General features: G+C 32.5%; 1 protein-coding gene across 3 annotated transcripts in view; it reads left to right on the forward strand.

Moving 5' to 3' along the window:
- The window catches only part of LOC144842930 (fibronectin type-III domain-containing protein 3A-like), a 74,006-nt gene extending 58,733 nt beyond the window's left edge, over positions 1-15,273 (forward strand). For all 3 annotated transcript variants that reach the window (XM_078699537.1, XM_078699539.1, XM_078699538.1), the window contains exons 8-21: positions 1,784-1,908; positions 2,035-2,197; positions 2,813-2,899; positions 3,600-3,738; positions 5,172-5,237; positions 5,423-5,541; positions 5,936-6,041; positions 6,354-6,532; positions 6,858-7,049; positions 7,155-7,486; positions 8,306-8,512; positions 8,776-8,942; positions 9,666-9,775; positions 10,139-15,273. In XM_078699537.1, coding sequence (XP_078555663.1) covers positions 1,784-1,908; positions 2,035-2,197; positions 2,813-2,899; positions 3,600-3,738; positions 5,172-5,237; positions 5,423-5,541; positions 5,936-6,041; positions 6,354-6,532; positions 6,858-7,049; positions 7,155-7,486; positions 8,306-8,512; positions 8,776-8,942; positions 9,666-9,775; positions 10,139-10,441 — 2,295 coding nt within the window. In that variant the 3' untranslated portion in view covers positions 10,442-15,273. The remainder of the gene's footprint in view (positions 1-1,783; positions 1,909-2,034; positions 2,198-2,812; positions 2,900-3,599; positions 3,739-5,171; positions 5,238-5,422; positions 5,542-5,935; positions 6,042-6,353; positions 6,533-6,857; positions 7,050-7,154; positions 7,487-8,305; positions 8,513-8,775; positions 8,943-9,665; positions 9,776-10,138) is intronic.
- Positions 15,274-17,326: the final 2,053 nt, after the last annotated feature.

Consider the following 17,326-nt stretch of genomic DNA (forward strand, 5'->3'; position numbering starts at 1 on the left):
CGTTGGAAAACCAATGAATGTCTTAAATAAATCTAATCTGTGTCTTTAAAGAAATCTATCATGTGAGTTTGTCATTCTTTGTTTATAAAGAAACATTAAGCAAAATAAACAAGGGATGCGTATTTGGATTAATAGTAATAAGGATGTCACTTTGTCTATTGTAATCTCAACTTACATCATTGAGTTAAAGTTTGATTGTAGGAAGTACAGTACAGATTTTAAACATTTTGTTTTATAACTTTAGCGCACGCAGCACCTATCAAAGCAATATACATTATAGAACAGCTCCTTTGGTACAGAGGACATCTTTATTAAACAAAATGAAAGACAATATATTTTTACTACTGGAAAACTTTGTTGAGATATTCTATTGCAATTGGTTTTTTTTATTTTAAAACTAAAAACAATACATCTTTATTATGATTTCTGTAAAACAAAATGAAAGAAAATATATTTTTACTACTGGAAAACTTTGTTGAGATATTCTATTGCAATTCGTTTTTTTTTCTTTGAAAACTAAAAACAATATAGGGTCTGGCTTCTTTCAATAGTTTACTAGGGTTCAGTGACCTTAACTTCACCGGTCAATTCCCTTCTTCTCCATATTAATGAGTTCCTCGTTAATGATACTTAATTATGTAAAACTTTATTCAACCTAGATGAATTATTAACAGTTTATTCATTATTTTTGCACAAATTTAGTTTATGTAAATATTTTGATTAGGTTTGGCTCATATTTAAAACATGAAATATAGTTCCTCCTACTTAGTTTAAATTATGAATGGAGATCGTGATGATAAAAAATGTTTGACTGAATGATCACATCTCTGGGTAGAAGAACTTACACATTTGACAATAGCTGCCATCATTATGATAGAGAAGTCTAGCGTATCAAAAAAGTAAATGGTGGTTGGGAAAAATTATAACATTACTCGGGGTGGGGGAGGGGTTTCTTGGGTTGGTGCTGTGTTGAAATTAAGCTAGGTGGAAGACTTATAATGGTTGCTTGACTTTTATAGTACTTTCCCAACTTCTATAGTGGTTGCCAAATTTCTATAGTGTGTTGCCTGACTTCTATAGTGGTTGCCCGACTCCTACAGTGATTGTTCGACTTCTATAGTGGTGGCCTGACTTTAATAGTGGTTCCTTGACTTCTATAGTCGTTGCCCAACTTCTATAGTGGTTGCCAGACTTCTACAGTGGTTGCCCGATTTATACAGTGGTTGCCCGATTTATACAGTGTTTGCCCGATTTATACAGTGGTTGCCCGACTTCTATAGTGGTTGCCTGACTTTAATAGTGGTTCCTCGACTTCTATAGTCTTTGCCTGACTTCTACAGTGGTTGCCCGACTTCTATAGTGGTTGCCCGACTCCTACAGTGGTTGATCGACTTCTATAGTGTTTGTCCGACTTATATAGTGGTTGTTTTCGCCCACTCTGCCCTAGCACATCTGCCCATTATCCATACATACTATATGTTTGTCTTTCGTGGTAGTAACGAATGTTCATCCTTCTTACTAATATTAATAAATGTTAAATTATTAAAGTTATTTAAAGAACAAAAGAAAAACATAGCACCTAATGATTGAAGAGATATTTTTTTATCTCCATCATGAAACAATCTGTTGTATGATAAAATAACCAGCATCTTCATATATTTGTTTAGTTTTACATCATTAATATCAACATGCACTTTGTACTGGATTTAAGATCAATATTTATCACATTCTTGAGCATGCTGTACATACATTAATGTTTATGATGTTCTTTTCATTTCTTTAGGGCATTAGCGGCGGTAATTTTCAAGAAATTTTTAAAGGATCTCAAAAACAGTACCGTTATTCAAAGCTTCAACCAGCAACAAAATATTCCTTCCAATTAAAAGCTGTTAACGAATTTGGAGAAAGGTATAGTAATCACATTTAACACCAAAAGAAATACCAACCCCAGAGAGTAGGGTTCAAATGTAATTTTTATACCAATTTCGGCTAAAAATTAAACATTCATTCATTACTTCTTTTTTTTTTGTGCAGTGACTATAGTTCAACACTACATTGCTACACGTCTGGTACGGTTCCCGCGACTCCTGAAGCTCCCTCACTCAAAGAGGCTGGAATCAGTCATTTAGAATTATCATGGCCGCCGGTGGAAAGTGATGTCACAAGATATACTCTACAATTGGATGACCAAACAAATGTAAGACTTTTTTATTCAGTGCTCTCAACTACTACCGAACAGTACGGCAATTTTGATCCAATTACAGACATACAGAAATGGAGATAAATACTATGGAAAACTACATAAATTATGATTTCACGTAAAATTATGGAAAACACAAGAATTATAGACAAATTAATGACCCAACACCAGAAAAAAAATGACCATATGAATGTCAAACATAGAGTGGTTGCCTTTAGTTTTTATGATATGCCAAGCAACCACACAGTTGTCAATTTTTTGTTCTGGGGCATGCTAAGAAAAATGTGCTCATTCAGAATGACTATGTTTACGCGTAAGCAAAATATGATTACTTAAATTAATTATAGCAAGTTGAGAACCATATTTGACATTATCAAATAGATTGATCGTTGAACTCTCAATATGTTTCAGTGTATTTTATTTTGCTTAATGAATAATTATAACAAATAGTACTATTTTATTTTTATTTTAACTTTTTTTTGTAAATTTTAACAATAGAACAAAGACAATAATATTTGTACCATTTGCTGTATATATTTTTATGGATGCCTACATAACTTTATTTGTTTAATTAGCAATACCAGTAAAACAAAGAATTTTTAACATTTTTAGAAACATGGTTGGAAAGTGGTTTACAACGGTGAAGAAAATTCGCATATTGTTACAAATCTACATCGAAATATGGATTATAGGTTTAGGGTAATTTGACCTAATGTTTTTTTTCTCTAATTTGTATATATTATACTTTTTCCATATCCAAATATGTTTTCAACTCAAGAACAATTTATTTGCTTCTCTAAGGATTCATTTCGTAGTGGTAAATGTTTCCAAAATGTAACAAAGTTCCCATTAAAGCATTCACATTACACATTCAGCCCACCTCCTACAGAAAACATCCCTGAAAAATAAATTCACTTCATTTATTACAGTATTTTATTGCATTTTAAATTTTTCATATAAACAACAATATAAAAATGATTCTACTGCAGTAACTACATTTTGATGAATCAAATAAAGAAAGACTTACAAGGACAAGTAGACACAAACACAATAACAAACCATCCTACCATAAACAGACAAAAATGGAAACAAATTGTGGAAAGCGTAATGTCGGAAGACGGAAAACGTTAATAACAACAACAACAACAACAACTACATTTTGTTCTCTTTAACCTGTTTTGGGGGGATAATCATGTACCTCATTTAAAGTGACTACCTCATAAACCTCTACTGAAATTGACTAATAAATACATTACTTCAGTAACAATATGCCTGTTACACTTGATGGAAGGCATTAACCAAAGTGTGTGATACAAAAAAAAATTAAAATGTTAAGGTGCTAGGCTCTGATAACTATAGTAAAATAGTATTGACCTTTGATCCTAATTTTTATTTTTAGTTAATTGCAAATAACGATCAAGGTGGGAGTTCTCCAAGTGAGCAAGTGACATTTAGGACTAAGCCTGACAAACCACAAGCACCATCAAAGCCAGTTCTTAAGGGAAAGGTGCACTCGGATTACTTCAAAGTATCATGGGGTAAGAACATTTACATTATGATATCTTTTTTTTCCTTCTCCAGTTTCCATATCCTAAAGATACAGTATAGGAAATCCTATACTCTCTATATGATGGAGCATTTTGACATGATGAAACCAAAAGATATTATGAATCGCCCAAAATAGAAATTTAATTATTATGCGCCAACAAGTATGGATTACGTTATTATCTTATTATCCTATGGTTACAGAAAAATTAATTAAAAGGAGATTGACCATTCTATTCAACAAATACAAAACATTTATTTTAATCAATGCTGAATAAGGCATTAAAAGGTGGCGCTCAAATTTTGGCCATAGTTATAGACGAAGTATGCAAAAGTCACCAACATTCTAAAACTTTTACACAAAAAGCTGCCATGTTACAGAACCATTAAATAGAACATGCAATGGAACTAAATACTAAACAGCATGTGATATGAAATTAAACAATCAAATAGCAACGATATAACATGTGTGTTATAATGTATAATAGAAATTGGATTGAAAATAGCATGAAAAGCCTCTGTATATTATTAATAGCAGAAGATTCTGGCCAGGGCAAGTTTTTCACTCTTGCTTTACTGTTTACAGTGCAGTGATAATTTAATTATTTTCTGAAGTTATGAAAGTAAACAACACTCTTAGAAAGCTTACATATTTAGACATAAACCAGGACATCTAATATTGGTAAAGGTCTATACAGTAAGTTATATAATGTGTGTTTTCAAAAGTATGAGTCATTTCGTACTTCCCCACAGCACACACAGAAAAATGTACATACTAACATATTATGTTATAATAAAATATAAAATATTGTTTAGATAAAAGGGTGGCTTTGCCAGACAATATAATTATCCTATCACGTGGTGATCTGACGATGTCTGGCATTACGCCAGTATGCGTCTGACCAATCATAATTCAATTCTCATCCCAAACGCCTTGAATAGATTTCATAGAACAATGGACTCTAAAGACGCTGTAGTCTTACCTTGGATAAATGTCAAAGAGGCCTGGAATGGGTATTTCAAAATATCTGATAAATATTTAACATGTTGCAATGGTAAAGTGAGCAAGAACGACGTTATCTTAGTTGTATAGAAGATGTATAGAAAACGCTATCAAGTTTGTGGGCAGGATATTTCAATGCTATAGAGGGTGGTTGTCAAGTTGTGTCAAGAAAACTGACTTTTTTCTTAAATAAACATATGAACATTGTCATTGACTTCCTGTATTATCTGTATGTATTATCAACATTTTATTTTTGTAAATTAAATTATTTTATTATCTGTTTACCAACTACACATCAGATCTTGTGTTATTTTAACATAATTTAATGAGCCTTGACCATGATCTTGGTTTTCACTAGTATTAATTATTACTAAAGTATAAAATCTGAAATGTTTTAATATATTTTTTTATTTGTTATTTTAGAACCTCCGAGGGATACTGGTGGTGCTACAGTTACTAAGTACTATTTAGAAGTTGCAGAGGGCCAAGGTATATATCATTTACACTTTTAAGTGCAGATAAATTATGAAATGATGCCATGCGTTAATCAAGAAGTTCTTTCAAGCATAAATAATTTTCAAAAAACTTTCCAGATTGGTAACTCATAAACATTATTTAGCTCTGATAATTGATTTTCAGTACATGATATTTTATCAATATTTTTTTTCTCATAGATGATAATTGGGTTTTGGTACAAAGTGGACCTGACAAAGAAAGAACTTTGAATCATCTGCGTCCGGGAGGAACGTATCGGTTACGAGTCTCATGCCAAAGCACAGGTGGTCAAAGTCCAGTAAGTTCAATATAACGTTCAATATAACAATCAATTACTCTGGAATTCATCGTCCGTCTATCAAACAATAACATTAGTCATTCAGTTTAATAGTATATAGTCATAATAGTATAGTAAATTAAATAGTAACAGTACTTTTGTTTGTCGACTTTAGCATTTCATATTACACCTGAACAATGAATACTGATTGGATAATATGGATAAATATAGCATACCAATTGTTTTAGACTTATATTCATGTCTACCAATAACTCTGTATTGTACAGGACAAAATTTTTCTAAGTGCCACTATCAAAATAAATACAATAATAGTTTTACAATCAGTAAATGATGTTATTAGCGCCTTAAGCAGCAATATATACAATATCTTGAGCCACCTAAATTTCCCTTCCAGCCCTCTGATGTATCTACCTTCACTACTCCTGCTATATGTCCCGGTAAATGTTTTCAACCCAGAGTTCATGGGCGACCCAAAGCCAACCTTGTTAATCTTCGATGGGGTAAGTTTTAGTTATTATTATATGAGACTGCTGATGCATATTTGCATATTGTGAATGCATATTTGCATATTTCGATTACATCTTTGCAAATTACAAATACATATGAATACATATTATATTTGCATATTATGAATTTAAATGGACATTTACTTTTTATAAATGAATATTATGAATGTATATTTGCATAGTATGGATGTATATTTGCCTATTATGAATGTGCATTTGCATATTATGAATGCATATTTGCATATTTACATTTGCATATGTTGTGTAATATAAAGTTTGTAATTGTGTTTACCTCACTTTCTGTAGGACCACCAGCTTATGATGGTGGTAGTTCCATCACAAACTACTCAATAGAAATGACATCAGCTGATAATGTTGCCAAAGAAGTACACGAGGGCCCAGCCACCTGCCTTGAATGCACGGTAAACGGTCTGTTACCAGGACGATGGTATACTTTCAAATTACGTGCCTTCAACAAAGTTGGGGTAAGCAAATTATCAGAATCAGAATAATTTTATTGATCTCCAAAGGAGAAATTCATTTGCTCAGAGTTAAAACAATTAAAATTTGTATGTATATATAAAAATATTAATATCGAAAACTTTACATAGAAATGATTATTATAAAAAGTACGATAAAAACAATAGATATAAAGAGAAGATATGCACCAATAAATATTTAGAAATACACCCCAATACTAACATACATACGTATTAAGAATTAAGGCTTCATTTTTATGTATTTAAATTAATTAAGATTATTGAGAAAGATTGATTGGCAACAGCTAACTAGTCTCTCTTTTCTTTATAGACTGGTCATTTTTCTGACCCATTAGAGGTACAAACAGGTTGTGGGCCGCCTGAAGCACCATCAGAATTAAGTGTGGAAACCCGGTTATTAGCAACGATGATTTGTGCAACGTGGGAAGAACCTTATTCCAATGGAGCTGAAATTACACAGTATCGATTAGAAAAGGCTTGTGAAGAAAATGTGTTTTCCATGGTAAGTAAGGAATTAAAGTAACTGTAATCCATGTACAAGTTTTTAAATTGCATACAATGTTTGACAGTGTATAAGCAACTTGTTTTAAAAACTTAATCTTGACAGGTTTCTTGTGGTAGTCAATGTAGTTGTGAAGTACGTAATCTTTTACCGGCATCATTTTATCAATTCCGAGTGCAAGCAGTAAATCAAGCCGGAGCAGGACCATTCAGTGCTGTTGCGTCAATAACCACTCCACCCTCTGTGCCTGCTCAAGTGTCAAATCTACAGGTTATTGACCACTCGTGTGACTTTTTAACAATTTCGTGGTCTGAACCTAAGAATTTTGGTGCAGAAATTATAGCTTATAATATTTATATTGGTGATTCACCTGCTATTCACATAGATAATGTAAATGAATACTGTATTGAAGAGCTACAACCAGATACAAAATACAGGTAAGATCGTGGTACCTATAAACCTGATACCTTTGAATATGGTACCAATGAACACTCAATATGGTACCAATTACCATTGAATATGGTACCAATGAACACTCAATAAGGTCCCAATGAACATCGAACATGGCACCAATGAACATTGAACATGGCACCAATGAACATTGAACATGGCACGAATGAACATTGAACATGGCACCAATGAACATTGAATATGGTACCAATGAACTTTGGACATGGTACCAATATACATTAAACATGGTACCAATATACATTAAACATGGTACCAATGAACATTGAACATGGTACCATTGAATATTGAACATGGTACCAATGAACATTGAACATGGCACCAATGAACATTGAATATGGTACCAATGAACATTGAACATGGTACCATTGAACATTGAACATGGCACCAATGAACATTGGATATGGTACCAATAAACATTGGACATGGTACCAATGAACATTGAACATGGTACCATTGAATATTGAACATGGTACCAATATACATTGAATATGGTACCAATGAACATTGAACATTGCACCAATGAACAACGAACATGGCACCGATATACTTTGAACATGGTACCAATTTATTTTGAACATGGTACCAATTTATTTTGAACATGGTGCCAATAGGTACCAATAAACATTTTACTGACCCATTTTAATATTAAATACAATAAAAGGTTAATTAATTAAAAGTTAAATTTGAATATGCATTTCTCATATACTATATTGTGCACAAGTATGAACATGCACATCTACCTATTGTATGTATTTTATTCATTAGCAATCTGTATATTTGTCTAGGATACGTGTGAGAGCAGTGAATGATATAGGAGAGGGACCATCTAGTACAATATTGAAAGCACAGACAATGCCACTACCTCCAGACCCTCCAAAGTTAGAATGTGTGCTATGTGGACATCAGAGCTTGAAGCTCAAGTGGGGTGATAATATAAGGACTAGTACAGAGAACATTAATTATACGTTACAAATGGAAGATAAAAGAGGAAGGTGGGTATTTGTCATAGATGTATGTCAACTATAACACAAAATTACAACATGGAAAGAGACCACCAATATTGCTGCATTACATCTCGGCAAATCATATACGCCAGTTAGAAGTTGCACCCACTACTCGGTGTCGCACACTGCTAAACTGGCTTGCCCACATTGATTATATCAATTCAAGCATATTTTATACTCATAATATATTACACAGCTAGATTGCCCATCTTATATGATACTAGTAAAAACTATTTAATTATTTATTACAGGTTTTGTGTGGTTTACAATGGTGCTAATATGAATTTTAAGGTTTCCAAGTTAACAGAACAGACTGAATATCGATTTAGGATATGTTCAAGTAACAACTCTGGGGACGGTCCTTTCTCAGAGGTACATACATTTTTAACTGGCAAAGCACCTCCTGGTACAATGAAAGGTAAAATACATTTCATTTCTTTATATACACATCAGGCATAGGGCATATCAATTTGATCTGTGGTGCGCGTTCATACAATTGAGGGACTAGTGCTGTTCCGCCGTACCACGTCGAGAATGTTAAAGAGTCGTTATCCAATCAAGTTTAAACAATACCATGAAATGATGGTCTAATGGTTAGGACATCTGCATATCAAGCAGAAGATTCCGGGTTTGAGTCTTGGTTTGGGGCGACTTTTTCTCATTCTCACAGATTTCCTCATCTTTATCGTTTCAATTTATATACATATATATTCAGGTAAAAAAAAGAACCCACAAAGCCCAAATGGGGATTGTTATATAAAATACAGAGGGACCAAAAATTTTTAAAAATCATATAATAATAAAAACAACTAGAGAATCCATGTTCAATAGAACATAAACCCAGTCAGCCATTTTGTGAAATCATATTACTTAAATTAGTAATGATATTATATCAATATGTACCCTATGATCCATGTACCCCAACTGAGGCTGACTGGGTAATAATAATATATCCAGATTCATGTACCAAATGTTTGTAAATTTCTGTAAAATTAGAAAATAACTTTCATTGGAATTTCATTCGCACACTAAAGACATTTAAGAGCATATTGCTAGACTTGGGTGAACAATTTTTCTTTTTTATCCAAGCATATGATATACCCATATTGCATTCAATAACCATTGCCATTTATGATCCTAGCTCCAAAGGTTCTAAGTGTAACTCCAAGTAGCTGTGAATTGCAATGGCAAGAGGTATCTCCATTACAAGATGATACTATATGCTACCATCTAGAAAATGACTATAATAAGGTAAGAATTAAGTTACGGAAGAGAGGGACACAGTTACTAAAGGGACAACTTTTGGACAAATCAAAATGCCCCATAATGACTAGTGTGGCATAAGTGTGAATATAATAATGTTCTTATTTATTTTTAATGATGGTAAACACTATTGGGATCCAAAAAAAGTTTCCACTTAATAATAAAAGGAGTACTTCTAAAGGAGAGGTTTACTGTACAATCAAATGTATGCAGTTATTCTTTCATTTGGTATGCCATCATAGAAACTATAATTAATCAACAGACAACAACTCAACAATTAGTTGTCAGATCTAAATAATTCCTCCATGGTCAGGTCTACAATGCACATATAATTATGTATTGTCTCTATAGGTTTACCAAGGATCCGACACTAAATTCACTTTAACCAATCTCGCGCCAAACACAGAATATCGAGTACGTGTGTGTGCTGTTCGACTATCTGCTGATGACTCGACCGAGCTCATTGGTCCATTTAGTCCAGGAACACCATTTACCACACAGCCTCTACCAATTGGAGCGTACAACTCCGATGTCAAGGACATTGAGGAGGCGCAACGACAACCAATGGCCGACGAATTAATGATCATCATTTTCATGGTTGTTTTTGTTGTATTTGCTGCTATTCTTGCTTTTCTGATGGCTAGTTACTCATAACTTAGATTTATAAAAATTATATATATATATATATTAATCATACATTATATAATAGAATTATATTTATCTTTTTCGGACATCATGCAACTTAGTACATGAAGATTTTAACAGAGGGACAGACAATAGTGAACTTCTGCATATTTATTTCCATTGCGGAGTTCTTTAGTGACCACAAAACATTTTATAAAATATTTTTAAAGCTACTCTTCCATTTATTGAGAAATAACTGCTTATTTAAAATTGTTTGTAAAAGAGTATTTTAAATCCAAATCAAATATTCCAAATCATATCTACAGCTTAGAAACGTTGAAAACGCATATTTTAAAATGAATTTATACCTAATAATTATATCTGCTTTGTTTTCTTGTTTATTGTACAATCATTTTTGTGATGTTTCTTTCCCGAATGAATTATTCCAAAGACAATATCTGTACATTTAAAATCCTGTTTGCAATATTCAGTGACTCATTTGAAGTTTTATTTTATTTTTTAAAACGTGGCCAAAATTATCTATTTAAGTGACTTGTGTCTGTAAAATATATAAAAAAAAGTTACATATAATGTTTGAAATTTGAAAACAGGTTTTGACAGTTGTGTGGGGATAAAGCTTTTGGGAAATTTATTTTGCGTTTAAGTGCCTTAATGTTGCCAGAGAGTGTATTTACTGTACTTGCTTTTTAATGTATATATTGCTGTTAATGATCAAATCTAACAATTGTATAAGAACACTAGTCTGCTATTGAACCCTCTTTTTAGCAATGGTACATTTTTATTACAGAGAATTCAATATTTCTCCCCAACAATCACTCAATTCAAAATGAAAATGTTGTAATAATATTTTAGACTCAATATATTGAATCAATTGTAATATAACTTATAATCGGTCACCTTACTCTGATCAAATTTTGCATACAAATAAAACGTGTTTTTGTCCAAATAATATTATTTGGTATGTGGACAAACTTTTAAAAAAAACGCACATTATATGCTATATATGATTTTTTTTTCTCTGATCTAAATTATATCTGAGTTTTAACTAAAGTAATTGCTCATTTGATCATTTAACTATCTGATAAATAAAATTTTTGATTTGACATGGTAGTCGACTGGTACTCGTTCACAGGTATATGGACGTTTTGTGTGGACATGTATGTTGACACGCCAGATGTAATAACCTTTGTAACCTAGTGCTTGTGGTGCTAATCCATTCGGCCAGAGGCTAATTTCCCTGAATGAAGGCCAGTGATAGGCCACTGAACACATTTTCAATCAGTCGACATACAAATTGAAAAGTCTCTATTAATTCTTTTTAGCTCTCCTTATAGGTTTAGAGATAGCCTACATCTGATTTAAGTTTAGACAAGCAATTTAAAAATACCTTCCCACCGGTCGATTACAATGAGAATATATGACAGATTACGTGTGAACACAAAGCAAGATAGACCACAATTTAACTCCAATACAGAAAAGAGTGTGTAAACATAGTTTCAATGGAGTCCGTCTTGGTTTAAAATAAGTAAATGTGACATTTCTGTTCTTTACCAATTATGTTACACCACACTCTAATATGACCATTTGATGTTTGTTAAGTATAATTTATCATTTTTTGGAGGGAAGGAAAATATTATTTACAGTGTAAAGAGATTAAATAAAATGAATTTAAAACTATTTTCAACAAATTAAAAATATTAGAATATGAATTATAAAAAAATGAATTTAAATAACATTAATAATTTAATGTTAACACTGCGGTGGGAATATTTAAATATTGAATAATTAAATCATAGAATTTTATTGTATTTTTCATTCAAATTTAAGCTCTGTGGTTTAATTTATATGTACTGTACTTAATTAAATTTTGTCTGTTTTAGAAATGTAAATAGTTGTTATGTAAATGTCTGCAAATGCTTCAGTCAATTGCTGAATATATTTAAGGTAAATATTTCTGGGTTCGCTATTCGACTTCTAAATTCAAACACAAATTTTCTTCCGAAAGACATTTTGCTTAATATAAATTACTTTATTTTTCTTCAATGTAAATGGGAATAATGTCGTAGTCCTTAAGTTACATGCTGGGTTGGTTCTAAATTTTAAATTGATCATAAAGTTACAGTATTATTTTAAAATTATCTTTTAAAATCACAAACATTCCTTGGTTGTTTCCATGGTTTCGATACAGATAACATTAACCCTTGACCTTTTTAAATTTTCAGATTTATTGTAATTTTCTTTTGATGAAATATATATATATATAAATTTATCAACGCTTTCTGCTATTTGTATTATTAATATGTATTGAATTTAAATAAGACATTTTAAACAAAAAAAAGTAATATTAATGTACAGTGTGTGTACAGGTAGGCCTATGCTTTGTAAAAATTTAAGAAAAGTGTTTCACTCATCATTCATTCAAAAAGACTGTCATTTTGTCATTGACTTTTTCTCATGAAATGTACTTATTGTGTTGCTTTGTGTACATCATTTGTGTACAGAAAAAGAATGTATTTTACTTTCCGTAAATGATCAAATTTGGTAACGTTTCATTTAATTTGACTACAACGTAAAGCGGTGTTTGATTATTGCGTGCCATGTAACAACTCTGTATGAGCTTTCGAAGACCAAGTAAATTATGCATTACGTCCTTTTGTCATCATCGTCCAGTTCTATAAAATCAATTTCGTTTATTTTTTGCAACAATATACATATACACCCAAAAAAAGGTTTGATAATAATCAAATTTTGCCAAACCAAATTCAAACGTCTGTGAATCAAGAACTTTCAGGTCCTTGCCAAAGCTCCCTATTTAAGTGTTAGGCTCTACTGTACATCTACAGCGCTTATTCAACTGCACCTCAAATTTGGTCATTTACGGTACATATACTCAAACAATTTGTTGTTTTAAAATTATGATTTACTTGTTAGTGGTAATGATACCAGTAACTAATATTAATTGTGTAGTCAATTATTGAATATGTAAAAACTAAAATAGAGTTGTATCTATAAAGAAAAAAAAACTTTCATTGGTAATGTTGTATGAAATGGTCCTGTTTAATTGGGTATATTTTAGCAACCCTCTGCCAATTTGTGCTGTGGTAGATGGGTATGGCTATGTTATAATAAAGTGGGCTATTTGTAATTGGGTGTTGCCAGAAAAATCATTCAAAACTGTATTTGTCTCTGCTGGCGTCTTTATATTTCTCAGAATTCAGGCGTCTTGATTCTTTTAAATTATTTACTTGTTATATAATATTTTAGTTTGTATTACATCATTTATTTTAATAATTACTTAAGGTTCTAAGATGTTTATATATTTTTAAGTACTGTAGTTTGATAACAGTGTCTTCAATTTAGTTCAAAACAATTTTATGTAATATGTACGTTTAGTCATACATGTATAATGAATGAATTTGTATGTGTATATATATACACACACATACATAAATTAACATACACACAAATATACATTTGTATATATATATTCAGTGCACATAAACATTGCATATGTATATACAAGTGCGGTATATTATACAGTACATCTGATAAAATACTTTTGGTTAAATGTTCTTTCAACGGTGCCTACTTATTTTTACTAGCTATTACATTCCCCTCCTAAAATCACATTTATGTAAACAGTTGACAGAAAGTGTAGCCTACGTTTTAGTAGTACTAAGTAAACCTAGTTGGTTCACCGGTTTGTTCTTAATTTAGGCCAAGAAAATGTTATCCAAGTGGTTTGCAAAAATCTGGGTCGGTCATCTCTATTTTCTCATATTCATATATGGGCCGTGAACTTATTTGCGCACCATCGCATATCATGTTTATATTGGTTGGTTCCCACTTGAACGTAAGAGCGCCGCAAGTAATTTGACCAATCACGGCGTGATGGATCATCCGAACTGCTGCTTGTGAATAGTGACCAAGCTTAAACTGTGGTTAGATTAAATCTTGGTTCTCACTTGTTGGATGCAACCCAACGACGTAGCCACACCGCAACCGAGCAGATTCATGGCATCGTGATTGGTCATATTCCTTTCATCGCACTTACTTCGTTGCGTTTGATTGGAACAACTAGCATCATTTTTGTCTATGGTTCCATACAATTTCCGCTCATATTTATTACTCTCGACCGATCCTCGTTTTCAAGTTTCCTTACTTGGGTACAAATTTAATGGCCGTTTTATCCCGCTAGATGTTACAAGGGATTAAGATATCTTTTTTTTAATGTTTAATAAGCTGCATGCTGAATAACTGTAAGCTTGAAGGAAAAAAAACAAAAAATGGATCTATGAAAAATAACTTGTCTGTCATACATTTAGTGAAGGCAACTTGTTTGTAGTGAATGTCCATTATTTAGATTACAAGTATTTACATATAGGCATACAGTATTCTAATTTTAACTCAATCTCTCTTCACTTACATGTATTTGCTTCGTTGACTTCGTGATAATCAAATGTAACACCTGCACTATGTGCTGTTCTATTTATAGAAGTTTTAACTCTCTATCCTTGTTCTAAAAATAGACTTTCTATTTATAGATCCATTGAATTCGTTGAATACTTGTTCTAATAGCCTATTTATGTCTAGCTATTTATGTTTATATTGTACAATTGTTCTTTTCAACTTAATCAACTCAACATGGGCAAAGAAGACGCATGTTTTGTCTGTGTGCAAAAAATATATTTTATGTCGATGTAATTTAGTCTTCTTTCTAAGGACTATGTTCTGTTTGTGGTTGCTATGGACTGACATTATCAATAATGTCCTTAAAGAAAGACTATTTCAATTTATTCAATCATTTTGGTCAATAAAACATATTTAATCAGAAAACAGAATTACTCCGTAACGCAATTATTTTTGGATATGGTGGTGTGTTAATGATTCAGACAAATGTACCTAAAAAGTTACACAAAAACCTTCACTGTCCGAATCAGTGACTGAGATCATCTGCAAGATTTCATTCCCAGAATGGGTTAAATAGTCGAAGATGAAAGTCATGAGAGCCTTGGCCAGACATCATTCCAAACTATGGCTTAAATAGTCGAAGATGAAAGTCCTGACAGCCTTGGCCAGACATCGTTCCCAACTATGGCTTAAATAGTCGAAGATGAAAGTCCTGACTGCCTTGGTCAGACTTCATTCCCAGAATGGGTTAAATAGTCGAAGATGAAAGTCCTGACAGCCTTGGTCAGACATCATTCCCAGAATGGCTTAAATAGTCGAAGATGAAAGTCCTGACACCCTTGGCCAGACATCATTCCCAACTATGGCTTAAATAGTCGAGGATGAAAGTCCTGATAGACTTGGTCAGACATTATTCCCAACTGTGGCTTAAATAGTCGAAGATGAAAGTCCTGATAGCCTTGGTCAGACATCATTCCCAACTATGGCTTAAATAGTCGAAGATGAAAGTTCTGACAGCCTTAGCCGGACATCATTCCCAACTATGGCTTAAATAGTAGTAGATAAAAGTCCTGACAGCCTTGATCAGACATCATTCTCAGAATGGGTTAAATAGTCGAAGATGAAAGTCCTGACAGCCTTGGTCAGACTTCATTCCCAGAATGGGTTAAATAGTCGAAGATGAAAGTCCTCATAGCCTTGGTCAGACATCATTCCCAACTATGGCTTAAATAGTCGAAGATGAAAGTTCTGACAGCCTTGATCAGACATCATTCTCAGAATGGGTTAATTAGTCGAAGATGAAAGTCCTGACAGCCTTGGTCAGACATCATTCCCAGAATGGCTTAAATAGTCGAAGATGAAAGTCCTGACAGCCTTGGCCGGACATCATTCCCAACTATGGCTTAAATAGTAGTAGATAAAATTCCTGACAGCCTTGATCAGACATCATTCTCAGAATGGGTTAAATAGTCGAAGATGAAAGTCCTGACAGCCTTGGTCAAACTTCATTCCCAGAATGGGTTAAATAGTCGAAGATGAAAGTCCTTATAGCCTTGGTCAGACATCATTCCCAACTATGGCTTAAATAGTCGAAGATGAAAGTTCTGACAGCCTTGGTCAGACTTCATTCCCAGAATGGCTTAAATAGTCGAAGGTGAAAGTCCTGACAGCCTTGGTCAGACATCATTCACAGAATAGCTTAAATAGTCGAAGATGAAAGTCCTGACAGCCTTGGTCAGACTTCATTCCCTGAATGGGTTAAATCTTCTATAAGATGATATAAAGCAATATATGCGCATATGTAGCCATATTATCGAATAATAATTGAGTTTTAAAAAGTCGATATTTTGGGCATTTTTCGAAAAAATCCCTGTACAGGGACTTTTCCAAAAAATGGAAAAATTTCGACCCTTTTATATTTCGACAAAACTGGTTACTATGGTTTTTATAAGATGATACAAAGCAATATATGCGCATATGTAGCCATATTGTCGCATAATAATTGAGTTTTAAAAAGTCGCTATTTTGGGAATTTTTCCAAAAAATGGAAAAATTTCGACCTTTTTATTTTTCGAAAAAAATGGTTACTATGGTTTTATAAGATGATACTAAGCAATATATGCGCATATGTAGCCATATTATCGCATAATAATTGAGTTTTAAAAGTCGATATTTTGGGCATTTTTCGAAAAAAATCCCTGTACTATAGTAATTGACATGCGCAGAACAAATTATTCGACTCTGCGCATGCTTATTATGCTATAGTAACCAGTTATGTTAAAAAATAAAAGGGTCGAAAAATGGTCAATTTTCGAGAATTTTCCTGTACTATAGTACAGGGATTTTTTCCAAAAATGGCCAAATTTCGACCTTTTTATTTTTCGATAAAACTGGTTACTATAGCATAATTGACATGCGCAGAACATATTATTCGACTCTGCGCATGTTTATTATGCTATAGTAACCAGTTATGTCAAAAAATAA

The sequence above is a fragment of the Antedon bifida genome, chromosome 5 (genome assembly GCF_963402885.1).
Source record: "Antedon bifida chromosome 5, ecAntBifi1.1, whole genome shotgun sequence".
Classification (NCBI taxonomy): Eukaryota; Metazoa; Echinodermata; class Crinoidea; order Comatulida; family Antedonidae; genus Antedon; species Antedon bifida.